The 13972-nt window shown below is 45.2% G+C and overlaps 1 protein-coding gene across 1 annotated transcript in view; it reads left to right on the forward strand.

Moving 5' to 3' along the window:
- The first annotated feature begins 4827 nt into the window (after positions 1 to 4827).
- Positions 4828 to 13972, forward strand: part of LOC149451124 (sulfotransferase 2B1-like) — a 36609-nt gene continuing 27464 nt past the window's right edge. Inside the window, exon 1 of the mRNA XM_089690963.1 lies at positions 4828 to 5185. Coding sequence (XP_089547089.1) covers positions 5050 to 5185 — 136 coding nt within the window. The 5' untranslated portion in view covers positions 4828 to 5049. The remainder of the gene's footprint in view (positions 5186 to 13972) is intronic.

Here is a 13972-nt window from a genome sequence, read left to right on the forward strand (position 1 = left end):
CCCCCGTACCGCCTCCTCATGCTGCTGCCAGGTCCAGAGTCTCTCATGGGTCCCTGTACGGCCTCCCATTGCTGCTGTCTCCATCGCCACACTCTGCCATGTGCCACTTTCAGGTCTCCTCACACTGCTGGTGTGTTCCATTTTGTCATAGGGTGCTGGCAGATTACGGGCCTCCTATTGCTGCTGCCAGGCCCGTAATCTGCCATGGGCCCCCGTACCGCCTCCTCATGCTGCTGCCAGGTCCAGAGTCTCTCATGGGTCCCTGTACGGCCTCCCATTGCTGCTGTCTCCATCGCCACACTCTGCCATGTGCCACTTTCAGGTCTCCTCACACTGCTTGTGTGTTCCATTTTGTCATAGGGTGCTGGCAGATTACGGGCCTCCTATTGCTGCTGCCAGGCCCGTAATCTGCCATGGGCCCCCGTACCGCCTCCTCATGCTGCTGCCAGGTCCAGAGTCTCTCATGGGTCCCTGTACGGCCTCCCATTGCTGCTGTCTCCATCGCCACACTCTGCCATGTGCCACTTTCAGGTCTCCTCACACTGCTGGTGTGTTCCATTTTGTCATAGGGTGCTGGCAGATTACGGGCCTCCCATTGCTGCTGCCAGGCCCGTAATCTGCCATGGGCCCCTGTACCACCTCCTCATGCTGCTGCCAGGTCCACAGTGTCTCATGGGTCCCTGTACGGCCTCCCATTGCTGCTGTCTCCATCGCCACACTCTGCCATGTGCCACTTTCAGGTCTCCTCACACTGCTGGTGTGTTCCATTTTTTCATAGGGTGCTGGCAGATTACGGGCCTCCCATTGCTGCTGCCAGGCCCGTAATCTGCCATGGGCCCCCGTACCGACTCCTCATGCTGTGACGTTGCAACAAGGTGGAATTCAACCCTACATATGTTAGACCGCCTTTACGAACAGCGAAAGGCCATCACAGATTTCCTGATGTTACAAGCGGATAAAGGTACTCCCCTGTGTAACTTCGATGTCAGCCATTGGCAGCTCATGCGTGACACCTGCCGCTTGCTGAGGCCCTTTGAGGAGGCCACGCTATTCGTGAGTCGGCAGGACTATGGGATGAACGACGTCATTCCTCTGTTGCACGTCCTGGAACAAATGCTGTTAACAATGGCTGGTCAGGGTGCGGTAGACGTGGCGCACAGATCTCAATGCCACATGACCCCTGTGGGGGCAGGACAGGAAGAAGAGGAGGAGGTAGAGGAGGACATTGGTGCTCAGGAATTATTGAGTGAAATGGGTGGTTTTTCCACTCAGCGGACAGGAGTGGAGGAGCAGGAGCATCTGGTAGAGGAGGAGGAGGAGGAGACAGAGGACCCAGACGCACCGTGGCAGTATGCTGTGGAGATGGAGGCAGGGAGTCCCTCGCATTCCTTGGCACAAATGGCCCATAGCATGCTCGGTTGCTTGCGTAGCGACAGCCGAATAATAACCATCAGACAGAGGGATGACTTTTGGCTGTCCACCTTGTTGGACCCTCGCTACCGTTCAAAAATGGTGGCCTTTTTCACACCTGCTGAGAGGGAGGCCAAAATAACGTACTATAAAAACCACTTATGTAGTCAGTTGGTCTCTGCCTTTCTGCGCCAACGTCCATCCTCAGACACTGTGGGCCCTGTGCGCTCGCGTTCCGCTGCCATGGCAGCAGGGGAGGGGTGGGGTGGTAGGAGCAGTGGCAGCTCCACCAGCAGCGGCTGCCTCAGTCTGCAGTCGATGATGAGTAGCTTTCTTCACCAGCGCAGTGAGAAAACTACTAACCAGCCGCAGCAGCAGCAGCATCAGGTGGACCTGGAGCAGGACCTCAAACAACAGGCTTGGGCCTACTTGGACAGCACCCTGCCAACCGAGGTAGACAATCCCCTTGACTACTGGGCAACGAAACTTGACCTTTGGCCCCAACTAGCTGAATTTGCCCTTGAAAGGCTGTCATGCCCGGCCAGTAGCGTGGCATCGGAGCGCGTGTTTAGTGCGGCAGGAGGTATTGTAACTCCGCGGAGGACACGACTGTCCACCCAAAGTGTGGAGAGACTCACGTTTGTGAAAATGAATCAGGCATGGATTAGTCTGGATTTCAAACCACCAGTTCCTGACACAACTGACTAAATCCGCCATGAATCATGCCCCAAACATGTGCCACTTTCAGGTCTCCTCACACTGCTGGTGTTGTCCATTTTGTCATAGGGTGCTGGCAGATTACGGGCCTCCCATTGCTGCTGCCAGGCCCGTAATCTGCCATGGGCCCCTGTACCGCCTCCTCATGCTGCTGCCAGGTCCAGAGTCTCTCATGGGTCCCTGTACGGCCTCCCATTGCTGCTGTCTCCATCGCCACACTCTGCCATGTGCCACTTTCAGGTCTCCTCACACTGCTGGTGTGTTCCATTTTGTCATAGGGTGCTGGCAGATTACGGGCCTCCCATTGCTGCTGCCAGGCCCGTAATCTGCCATGGGCCCCCGTACCGCCTCCTCATGCTGCTGCCAGGTCCAGAGTGTGTCATGGGTCCCTGTACGGCCTCCCATTGCTGCTGTCTCCATCGCCACACTCTGCCATGTGCCACTTTCAGGTCTCCTCACACTGCTGGTGGGTTCCATTTTTGTCATAGGGTGCTGTATGGCCTCCCATTGCTGCTGCCTCCACCGCCACACTGTGGCTCCACACTCTGGTTTTGGCCCCGTGACTGCCCAAATGAGTGAAGTGTGCGGTGATTCTAAGATCGACGGCACTCATCTGCATGTCATACTGACTGACAGTATTATTTCTCTTCCCCAGCAGACTCCAAGGGCATTTAAATTAAAGGTACAGTGTTCTGCACTAATATAAAGGCTCTCTGAAGCCTAGAAACAGCCTTTTATAAGTTAAATTTGCAGCGAATATATTCGCATCGAATCGAATTTATTCCTCGAATTCGCCGAATCAAATTTTTGAATACTTCGTTCATCTCTAGTGTCAGCGTACCAGCATCCCGGGTGACATCATCATGGCAAGCGAAGGCGTCGGCTTCAGCTGGGAGCGTATGCAGGGTTACCAAGATAACATGTTTCGCGCAGTTGCACTTTGTCAAGTCTGTATGTGTTTTGTTGAGTTTCTGTTAACCCCTTCACGCCGGATCTTCCCGGTGTGAAGAGGAGTTCCTGCGCCGGGAGGTGGGCGGGGCTTAGTGTCATGTGGCCGCCGTGATATCACAGCCGGTCACATGATCGGGAAAGGTCCCGATCGCAAGTGCGAGCCGGGAACTTTCCGTGAGTACCTCACATGTGTGCTGGGAGCGCACAGGGAGCGCGCTCTCAGCAAATATGTTTTTTGTTACATGAACGCAAATGTGCGGCCGCTCGGTGTCTAGGCCCAGAAGCCGGGAGGCCGCAAATTTGCGTGCGGCCGGCGTGAAGGGGTTAATATACACTGCTCAAAAAAATTAAAGGAACTCTTTTTAATCAGAGTATAGCATCAAGTCAATTAAACTCCTGTGATATTGATCTAGTCAGTTATGTAGCAGAAGGGGGGGGTTCAACTGCTTTAGTGTTAATGAAATTAACAACATGTGCACTAGATTGGCAACAATGAGACGACCCCCAAAACAGAAATGGTTTTACAGGTGAAGGCCACTGACATTTTTTTCCCTACTCATCTTTTCTGACTTTTTTTTGTTAGTTTTGCATTTGGTTGGGGTCAGTGTCACTATTGATAGCATGAGGTGATGCCTGGAGCCTACAGAGGTTGCACAGGTAGTCCAACACCTCCAGGATGGCACATTAATACGTGCCATTGCCAGAAGGTTTGCTGTGTCTCCCAGCACAGTCTCAAGAGCATGGAGGAGATTCCAGGAGACAGGCAGTTACTCTAGGAGAGCTGGACAGGGCCGTAGAAGGTCTTTAACCCATCAGCAGGACCAGTATCTGCTCCTATGTGCAAGGAGGAACAGGATGAGCACTGCCAGAGCCCTAAAAAATGACCTCCATCAGGCCACTGGTGTGAATGTCTCTGACCAAACAATCAGAAACAGACTTCATGAGGGTGGCTCGAGGGCCTGAAGTCCTCTAGTGGGCCCTGTGCTCACCATAGAGCTTGATTGGCATTTGCCATTGAATACCAGAGTTGGCAGGTCTGTTACTGGCACCCTGTGCTTTTCACAGAGCAGGTTCACTAGCCTGCTGCATCATTTTTTCACTTTGATTTTCTAGGTGTCTTTGAATTCAGTCCTCTGTAGGTTGATAATTTTCATTTTCATCAAACGATGGGGCATCCTTATGTTCCTAACACATTACCCAGTCCATATCAGTATAGATACCCAGCAGGATATTTTTCCCCATTGAGATATGATACGATTTCAAAGTGTTCCTTTAATTGTTTTGAGCAATGTATTTTATTAGATTAAACTCCAGTGTAAGGGCATTTTTTTGTACGAGAACTGTATTATCCCTTAATCATAAATAATTTTTCTTCTGCTGTTTCTTTACATATGTGAAGCATATATTCCCAGTCACATATATAAAGAAACAGCACAAAAAAAATTTGGATTCTATTACACTGGTGTTGGGTGTTTTGCGTGCTGCTGTATTTGTTTATTATTATTTCACACTAGGTGCAGTTGGTTTCTAGTTTTTAGGTATTATTCCTTAGTACCTATAAACAGAGAATGTGACAGTATTGTAGGAGCAGATCAAACAGTACATAAAACTGGGTAGATCCAATGCTTTTGATGACAGTATGTGGGTTGGGCACACACTTTAAAGAAAGCTCCAATCTTGTGCTTCCTAATTCAATTTTTTTTTCTTTTGAACCTGTACTGACAATTAACTGTGTACCTCTGTTTAGTATACTTGTTATTTCACTTGTCACTTAAGACATTGACGGCCACCATAGTGGGGTAGTCAGTCAGTATGATGTGTGATGGGATGGATGCAGCAGTTCATTTGAAGATAAATTACATCTAATATTTACCTTGCTTGCAAATAATTTACTACTTTTCTGCATTAGAACACCTGCTTGTGGCCTTTTGGTTTTTTTATTAACATTTTGTTGTCTGAAAAGTTGTGCTGATGGATGCAGAGTATTTTCAACACAAAGGGATTAATTTTGCTTCAGTCATTTACTCAAAAGAAAGACTTGAGTATCTGGAGAATGAGTTTCAAGTTCAGGATGATGATGTCTATATTGTTACCTTTCCCAAATCAGGTAAGGTTTTATCTTATTCTATATTTCCACTGTAGAGGATTTTTGTAAATGATTGTCTCTCTGGGTACTAAAGTTGGGTATACATAAGTAGATTATTTTTATTTAATCTGTGTTTGGAACAAAAATAATCTAACAGATCTCCCCATCTATGCTATACAGCGTGGATGGAGGAATCTCTTGCTGTGGCTATTGTATTCTGGCAGCCACCACCTGAACTGCTGTTCAGCTGACAGCTTTCTGCCCAGTTCCTTTAATTTTCAAGAATTTTGGGTGGGAAGTGACTGATATGGCAACTCACGAAGGAGATTTTGGTCGGTTCCTCAGGAAGTTTTCATAGTGTGTACCCAGTTTAATTTGAGTATATTTTTTGTACAACACTTTTTTTATAACCCGCTGTGTATTAGAAGAGTATTAATCTGTCAAAACAAACACCACAAGGATAAGGCTACAAAATGCAGTTTTATTTAATTGGACGAAAAAATTATAATATGTCAAACAATTTGGGGGGATTGGGGTGGCCCGTGGGGGGGGGGGGGTGTTGGGAGGGAACTTCCCAGGGTGGGTTGTGGGCATATACTGATATGTTTGGCATATTATATTTTTTTAGGGTCTAGCAGGATTACCACTCCCAGGATTCGGTTTTTGTGTGTTTTAAATAAAGAGTATTAATCACTATAGCCATCACTGAGTCAATGAATTTAATTTGAAATCCCTTTCCTCCAGACCTGCTATTGGAATGTGATCCCAGATGTAATAAGGCTTCTTTACAATATATACAGTTTTTCGTACAATTTTTCCCAAACAAAAACCACATTCACAGTTAGAACTTTTTTAGTTTGTGAAAAATTTACATCCTGCCCCTTTGAATTTTTTGGCACTACAGTGGAAAAAGAACATTGCTTTGACCCCCACCAACCATTAGAAAATTGAGCAAATGTTCAGAAAATGCAAATTATCAACAACAGGATCAATAGAAAATGCAGTAAGCACTCAAATATTATAGATTTTTTTATATTCTTAACTTGCAGTGTGAAGTAGGGGATGATTTGTTTTTTTATGAAGCACTCAAATCTACTTTGTATGTGACGTTCCGTCACCAGCTTCAGCAGCAAGCTGTCATTCCATTGCTGTTGGAAACACTGCAAAACCTATGTGGATGGCAAGAAAGTGTCACCTTGCTCCTCCAGCCAAGGGAGCAGCACATGTGAGCAGGAAAGTGTTATACTGCTAGCATGTATCCTCCAGAGTGATCCTACTTCTGGTAAGCTCTTGCCAGTGACAGTATGGTGTGACATTGCCCCTATAGCTTTTACAGATGATCCAGATTGCAAGTCTTCTTCTGAAAATGCTAGCTGCCTGGCTGTTATGCTGACTCACTAACTTTAGTCATTTCTAAGTTACTAAGTTGAAACATGCATTAATAGGAAACTCAAAGAAAAGTCAAAATATCTTATCTCCACTTGTTAGTTACTCAAAGTAGTGATGCCAGACGGTCAGATTACAGCCAGGCAGCTAGCATTTCCAGAATGAGAAATGGGCAAGAGCAGCTTCCATATTTCTCTCAGGAAATGCCTCCTTTAAGCCCCCCTTTTCCCCCTCAGGAGGGAATGAAGAACTTGATGTCATCAATTATCTGCGAAGGAGAATCAGGAGCAATCTGAACGATTGCCCTTTTGACAAAGACTTAGGGCAATAAGGTGAGGCGATAGGTCACCTCCTTGTCTCCTGTTTTAACCTTGTAAATTCCAAACTGCCACATTGCAACCACGTGTATTACGTGAAATTGCAGGACGGTTGCGGTGTGGCCCTTTCACTTGAATGGGTTGTGTTCAGTGGTGGTACTTCCAACTGAATGCAACAGGGGTATCATTTTACCATGGCTGCAAAGCAAAGCATGGCTGAAAAGCACCCCCTTCTGGCTGCCTTTGCAGCTTAAGTGGAATAGTTGGGGATGGTAAAAATGTGTCTCACTCACCTGTTTTAACTGCTACCCAACTGCAAGTAAATGAGCCTTAAGGTACTCACCTATTTGATTGTAATGTTCAAATGTCATTGAACTCAAATTCAAATGGTCACTTTTCTAAAATAAACCTACTTATCCTGGTGTGTGAACTTTGTGATTTGAGTGATTTATAGTGAGTAAATATAGATAGTAAAAACAATATTTAGAGACCTCCAGCTCTCTATGGGGTCTTACACTCTGACCATGATTTGGCATTGCTGGAAGATTGGTCAAAAAGTGGAAATTGCAGTTCGATGTTTCTAAATGTAAAATAATGCACCTAGGAAAAAGAATCGCTTGAGAGAGTACAACATTGGGGGTACAGTGTTGGCCAGCACTACAGAGGAAAAGGATTTGGGTTTTTTTTATTTCAAATGATTGCAAAATGAGCAAACAGCGTGGCCAGGCAGTGGGCAAAACAAATAGAATTCTAGGATGCATCACTAGAGGGATCACCAGCAGGAGGAAGGAGGTCCTGATTCCCCAATATAGATCTTTAGTTAGACCTCATTTAGAATACTGCATCCAGTTCTGGAGACATCCCTTACAAAAAGATATTGATAAGATAGAACTATCCCAGAGATGGGGAACAAAAATGGTGAAAGGTCTAGGGGATAAAACCTATCAAGAGCGACTTCAGGAACTTAATATGTACAGTCTGGAAGAAAGAAGGGAAAGGGGAGACATGATTGAAACCTCTAAACACATCAAGGGGGTGAATAAGATTCAGGAGGGCAGTATTTTCAATAGTAAACCAAAATCAGGAACACGGGGACATGACCTTAAACTAACTGGAGGAAGGGGGCGTGTCCAAGATGGGAGCCGGAGCAGACGCTTGAGCAGGGAACTCCACAGCATGTGCCTTACTATCCGTATTTGCACAGGGATTACCAACCTCTTTTACTTGTGGACCTGCACCCCCACTCGTGGACACTGGCTAAAGGCAAGTTATCTGCCGGGCCAAGCGTTCTCCACTCTCAGCTGTGAAGAAACTTACGTCCGGCCCGATGACACGTGGGAGATCCAACATGGCGACCGACGATCCAGCTGCTCTGGACCAAAACAACTTTATAGCCCTCATGCAAACCATTAATACATGTCAGACCACTCACACGGCCAAAATGGACCACCTGCAATTGGATATTGGTCTGATTCGCCGTGACATGGATATATTCCATGACTGGCTTGTTGGTGATAAGTTTCCTTTCTTTGTTCATGTTTGTTTTGATGGCATTATATGGCATAATTATTTGACTGTTACAGCTATGAGTAGGTGAGGAGTGGATGCTTGCCTTTCTGGGTCTAATAGCCTCTTTGGCAGATCAGCTATGGTAATATTTCCTCCTTAGGTTACTATTGCTCCACTTACTATAGTCTCCTGAAATGTCCGAGGACTTAATGCCAAACTTAAATGCTCCCTGGTTTTTAATTATCTTAAGAAGTACAAACTTCATATCTGTATCCTACAGAAAACCCATTTGATGGGTAGTAAGGTCCTTTGTTTAAAAAAAACCATGGGTACGTCACTATTACCATGCCACATATTTCTCCTTTGCTAGATGGGTCAGTATATTGGTCCTCAAGTCCCTGTGGTTTTTCTTACTCGATCCTAAAAGGGGAAGTTCTGCTTTAAAGATTGGTCCTCCGCTCCCCATTAAGGATTGGGGGGGACGGGTACCCGAATTTGACAGGTACCCGCTCCCACTTCCGCTGCGATCACCTAGGCGATCGGAAATGGAAGTTGTCCTCCTACCCTCCCTCCCCGAAGTCTTGTGTCTTGTGGGACACGTGACAGGTCCCAGAAGATGACAGGGCCATTCAGGAAGCGCAGCGCTACTCACCGCAAGCTGTCACAGGCGAGTGCCCACACTATCTCCAACTTAGACATGCTGTCACAGTTTACCTTTCTGTTGGTTTTGGCATCCCATGCAGTTGAAAATTTATTGATCACAGATCAATTGGACAAGCCACTCTCCTCTATATATCTCTGCTTGGCTCAAGCGGATACTTCCAAAGTCACTCGTCTTTACGACACTTGGCACCGCGATTTGCCCAACCTGATGGATGGGGACTGGGAAGAGGGTATTCAGCAATACTTCCAATCTCAGCTAGGGATAGATGGATTCAACTCAAATACCTACATACAGTTTATTATTCTCCCCAACATCTCTCTTCGATATATATCCTACATTAGACCCCATGGGGTTTATTTACTAAAGCTGGAGAGTCCAAAATCAGACTCCCTTCTGCATAGAAACCAATCAGCTTCCAGGTTTCATTGCCAAAGCTTCACTGAACAAGCTGAGGTTAGAAGCTGATTGGTTTCTATGCAGAAGGGAGTCTGATTTTGGACTCTCCAGCTTTAGTAAATAAACCCCCATGTGTCCTATGTAGGAGGCAGGGGCGGACTGACCATTTGGAAACTCGGGCACTGCCTGAGGGCCCAGGGTCAGTAGGGGGCCCCATGAGATGCCCCTGGTACCTTTTTCATTGGCTTTTTTGAGCTTGGGCAAGGACACAGGGGCCCCATGATCCCCTATTGCCCAGGGTCCCCATGAGTTGTCAGTCCGCCCCTGGTAGGAGGGATGTTGGTACTTTTCTACTCATGGTCTATTTTTGCCCTACCGTACAAGCATTCTGGAATGAGGTGGTGTCTGACCTGAGTGCTCTGAGTGAATTAGTGGTACCTTTGGACCCGTTAATTCTCCTCCTAGCCATCTGTGATTCATTTATGACCCGTTATAAACAATGGTTTTTGTTTTATGCACTGTTCTATGCTAGGAAATATATTCTTTTTAAATGGAAATTGGACACTCCCCCTTACGCTGCAACAGTGGGTACTTTGGTTAACCAAGTGTTGCCCCTATATAAGCTCACATACTTGGGAGCGTTACTGCCCCATGAAATTCCCAAAAATATGGGGAGCCTGGATCAAGGCCAGGGACCTAACGCTAGGATCCACTGTTATCATTTTGTGAATCGCTCTATTCTGCCACTACGAGGTTGCCTCTCCTGTCCCCTCCTACCCCCACCCTTTCCCTGTCTTTATCCCCCCCCCTTTCCCTTTCTACTTCACCTCCTTCTCTCCCCTCTCCTTTTTATTTTTTACTTCGGCACCTAGAGATGACCTGAATTTTTACATGTCTAAAGCCAGCCATACATCGGTCGAATTCCGAAAGAATTTTCTTTTGAAAATCTTTTCTAAGAATTTTTGTTTGAATTTTGCATCATTAGTGGGCCACAGCAATGGCCAAGTTTTGTGTGATCATTGAATTTGAGTGATCGGACATATTGGAAATTTTTTGAAAAATGAATGAATTTCTAATCAATGATGGGAGAATCGTGCAAGAAATGTAATCGAAAAAAAAATGAGCATGAACTGTGGCCTGGACAGAAAAGAAAATTCTTGGCCACGAAAATTGTTTTCTGTAGCAACATGAGGTGAAATTAATGGCTTGGTTGGTTGAATTTCAAAATCAATTGCGGCACCATCGGATTACAAAATGCACGAAAATTCAGATTTTCTAAAGAAAATTAATTCGGAATTCGACCCAGGTATGGCCTGCATTACTATGCTACTCTGAGTTTACTTGCTTCTATATTGATCTGTTCGCAGATTTTTTGTACTGATCTGTGCATTTACCATCCGTACCTGTTCTATTTTGGTACTGTAAACCTTTATGCCATTACTTTTTGTTGCCATTCATTAAACTTTATGATACAAAATAACTAACTGGAGGAAAGTTCAAAACTAATCTCATAACGTAATTTTTTACTGAAAGAGTAGTTGATGCTTGGAATAAACTTCCAGCAGAGGTAGTGAGCCAGTCAACAGTAAATAGCTTCAAACATGCTTGCGACAAGCATAGATCTATACTCAGACAAAAAAGCTAACGAAAAAACAAAAAACAGACAAAAAATGGGCAGACTCGATGGACCACTCAGCCTTTTTCTGCCGTCACTTTTCTATGTTTCATTATGACATTTTGTTTTCTTTAGAAGTCAAGCGCAATATTTCTCACTAATCTTCTTTCCCTCCTTTCTTTCCTTCGCATTTTTTGGTTTGTAATCTTTTTTGTTTTTGTGCATTTTGTTTGGTTGAAATAAATATACACATTAAAAAACAAACTTTATTTAATTTGTAAATAACCTCACCGTGCTGTAAATCAGAAGCAGTAATGTTTTACCTATATAAAAGAACAAATTGAAGAATAAAATGTATACTTATAAGCAACTTTACATCTCAGACCAAAGTAAAAAGAATGATGTTATAATGTTAATAAAAACTTGACTCTGTTTGGTTTAGCTAGGTATATGTCACCAAATAGTACAAAAAAAAAAACCACATGCAGTACAGTTCTGCACAATCCTGCAAGTTCAGAAATATACCCCTGGATCTGCCAGAAATGCACTCAGCTTGTAAGTTCTGTTGTGGGCTGGCAACACACACTTTGTGGATGGTCTCCAGTTAGCTTTTGCTAAACTACTCCAACCCTTCCCCTATCTTATTCTCCACAACATGTAGACTAACTGTTCTGTGGTTCACGACAAGAAATGGGAAGGCTCCTTGAGAAGCATGTGCAAGACACAGGGCACTTCTGAATTTCTCACGTGGCTAACAGGTATTTTTTGCACTTCTAGAACAGATATAACAGCATGCTTCCAATTTGTATAGTTATCAGACCAAAAGGGAGCAAATAAGAGAAGTTCATTGTTAGGGTTTACATACACTTTAAGCCATGCCAACCCTATGTACAGTATGCCATACCTGCTTTTTATCACAATGCGCACATGTTCTGCAACACCAATCTTGTTAGACTCACAGACAGAAACCTGCCACCTATAGTCATTTTTACTGTGTTGAGTTTTCCATAAACCAAATGTTTGTCTCAAGCAAATAGGTAAATGTTTGTACCTCCCTCATGTTTAAGGTGTACCTCAATTTAAAAAGTGAAGATGCGCTCATCTCATAGGTGTAGCACTTACCCAGATTGAGCAGCTAATGTTTGGGTCCCCAGACTCCAGATGACATTGACACTTCTGGCAACGCCACACCCTCTGTGTGCAATGTACATGGCAAAACAATAATGGAAAGTCAACAAGTTACCAATAACAGATACCATTAGATATATATCATTATATAAGACTCTAAACAACTAGAGGACCTAATGTCTCTGCCGCAAACTATAAAACCAGGGAGATCCTAACTAAGGGGTGGTAGTGGGAATTAAAGGTCTGTTGGTCTCTCCAAACCCCTTCCACTGGCCAATGTGTTAGTAATCGTTGGGGTCCAGAGTTCTGGTGTTTGAGTGCTCAGGCTTGAGCAGGTAATCTATATTGGTTTAAGTGCCCAAACTGTATCCTAAAAACAAGTGTCTCTGTCCCCTTAAAGCAGTGGTCAGTAACTTGTGACCAACGGCCTCTCACCACCAAATGACCTTGGATTTCGTCTCCTCCCACTCTCTGGACCTGGTGATGTGGTGATGTCAGCTGCGACTCAGGACTGCGCCATGACTATCTCCCACTGACCTGGTGATGTTGGCTGTGACACAGCACCCAGCAATGATGGCTCCCACCAACCCGATGATGTCTGCAGGCACATAGCACTCAGCGTTGATCTCTCACTCCCCTGGTGGTGTCAGCAGCAGAATCTCTCTGTATTCTCAACACTGTGGTGACCCCTCCAGCTCTCTGACACAGCAGTCTGCTTTTATGTTCACCTCTCACTGTCCTTCTAACGACTCCCCCGAGCCCAGGAACCTTTTCTATTTTTCCTACTCCCAGCTCCCTGTCTTGCTGGGGCTTATGGTCCTTCCAGTCTTTGGTTCAGTAGAAAAAAACTGTTTCTGGGTACTACATTTTCCGTAGTCCCAGGCAGTTCCTAGCAGTCCTGTCTTACCAGTACCTTCTACAACATGGGCAGTGGGGAGGCTCTTCTCTGACTCTATGTGACTGTAAACAGCCCTAACAGAGTCCTGTGTCATGTCCTTTCTCTCCTTTCCTAGTCTGGCAGCCACAGAAAGGGAGAAATGCTTGCGCTGGCAGTGGTAGAGGCAATGACAGCCTCTCTCACAGCCTGGTCTATGCAGTGAGAGGCAGAAGCACTGCACTTTGGGGCTACATAGACAACATCTGGAAATGTATATTGTGCCTACACAGTACCCTGAAAAAAATCTACCTTATGCTGGCAATTCCTCCTGAAAATGATAGTCCACTTCCTGTGCCTAGGCACTCCAGTGTCCACAGCTTCTATGCTGTATATCTGCATTTTTACTCAAGGGCAGCGTGTCTATGACTACAGATCTGTAGTCAGATGTGTCACTACTGTGCTGCTTGCTATTTTCCTTGCTGGAGAGGAAACTGTACCAGAGGAAAATAGTGCAAACTTCTCCCTGCTTCTGCTTTATTTATTCTGTGGATCAATGCTTAGTTCACATCTGTTGCTGCTTTTTTAATATTTACCCAGTACTCAGTCATCAGGGTGGCTGCTTAGACATGAGGAAGCAAATACCTCAACCAAAAGGGCCAACTCTACATATAGACTCATCGCAGAACAAGTATAGTAGAGGAAGGGAAGACTCAGAATATTTGGTGCCTTGTGGTTGGTGACTAGAGAATGTGTAGAAGTTTGTAGGCAGCGCTTAAGTCCAAGGGACCAATTTTGGGGCAGTCTCTGTGGAATCATGGAAAGAAATTGGAAGACAAAGGTACAGTTGTTGCTACCCTGTACCAGCTTAGTAGCCCAGTACACTTGCAAATTATTCTAAACTGATGACAGTTATTTT

Source organism: Staurois parvus, unplaced genomic scaffold, assembly GCF_062004578.1.
Source record: "Staurois parvus isolate SC_StPar_1 unplaced genomic scaffold, SC_StPar_1.0 ptg000548l, whole genome shotgun sequence".
NCBI classification, from domain to species: Eukaryota; Metazoa; Chordata; class Amphibia; order Anura; family Ranidae; genus Staurois; species Staurois parvus.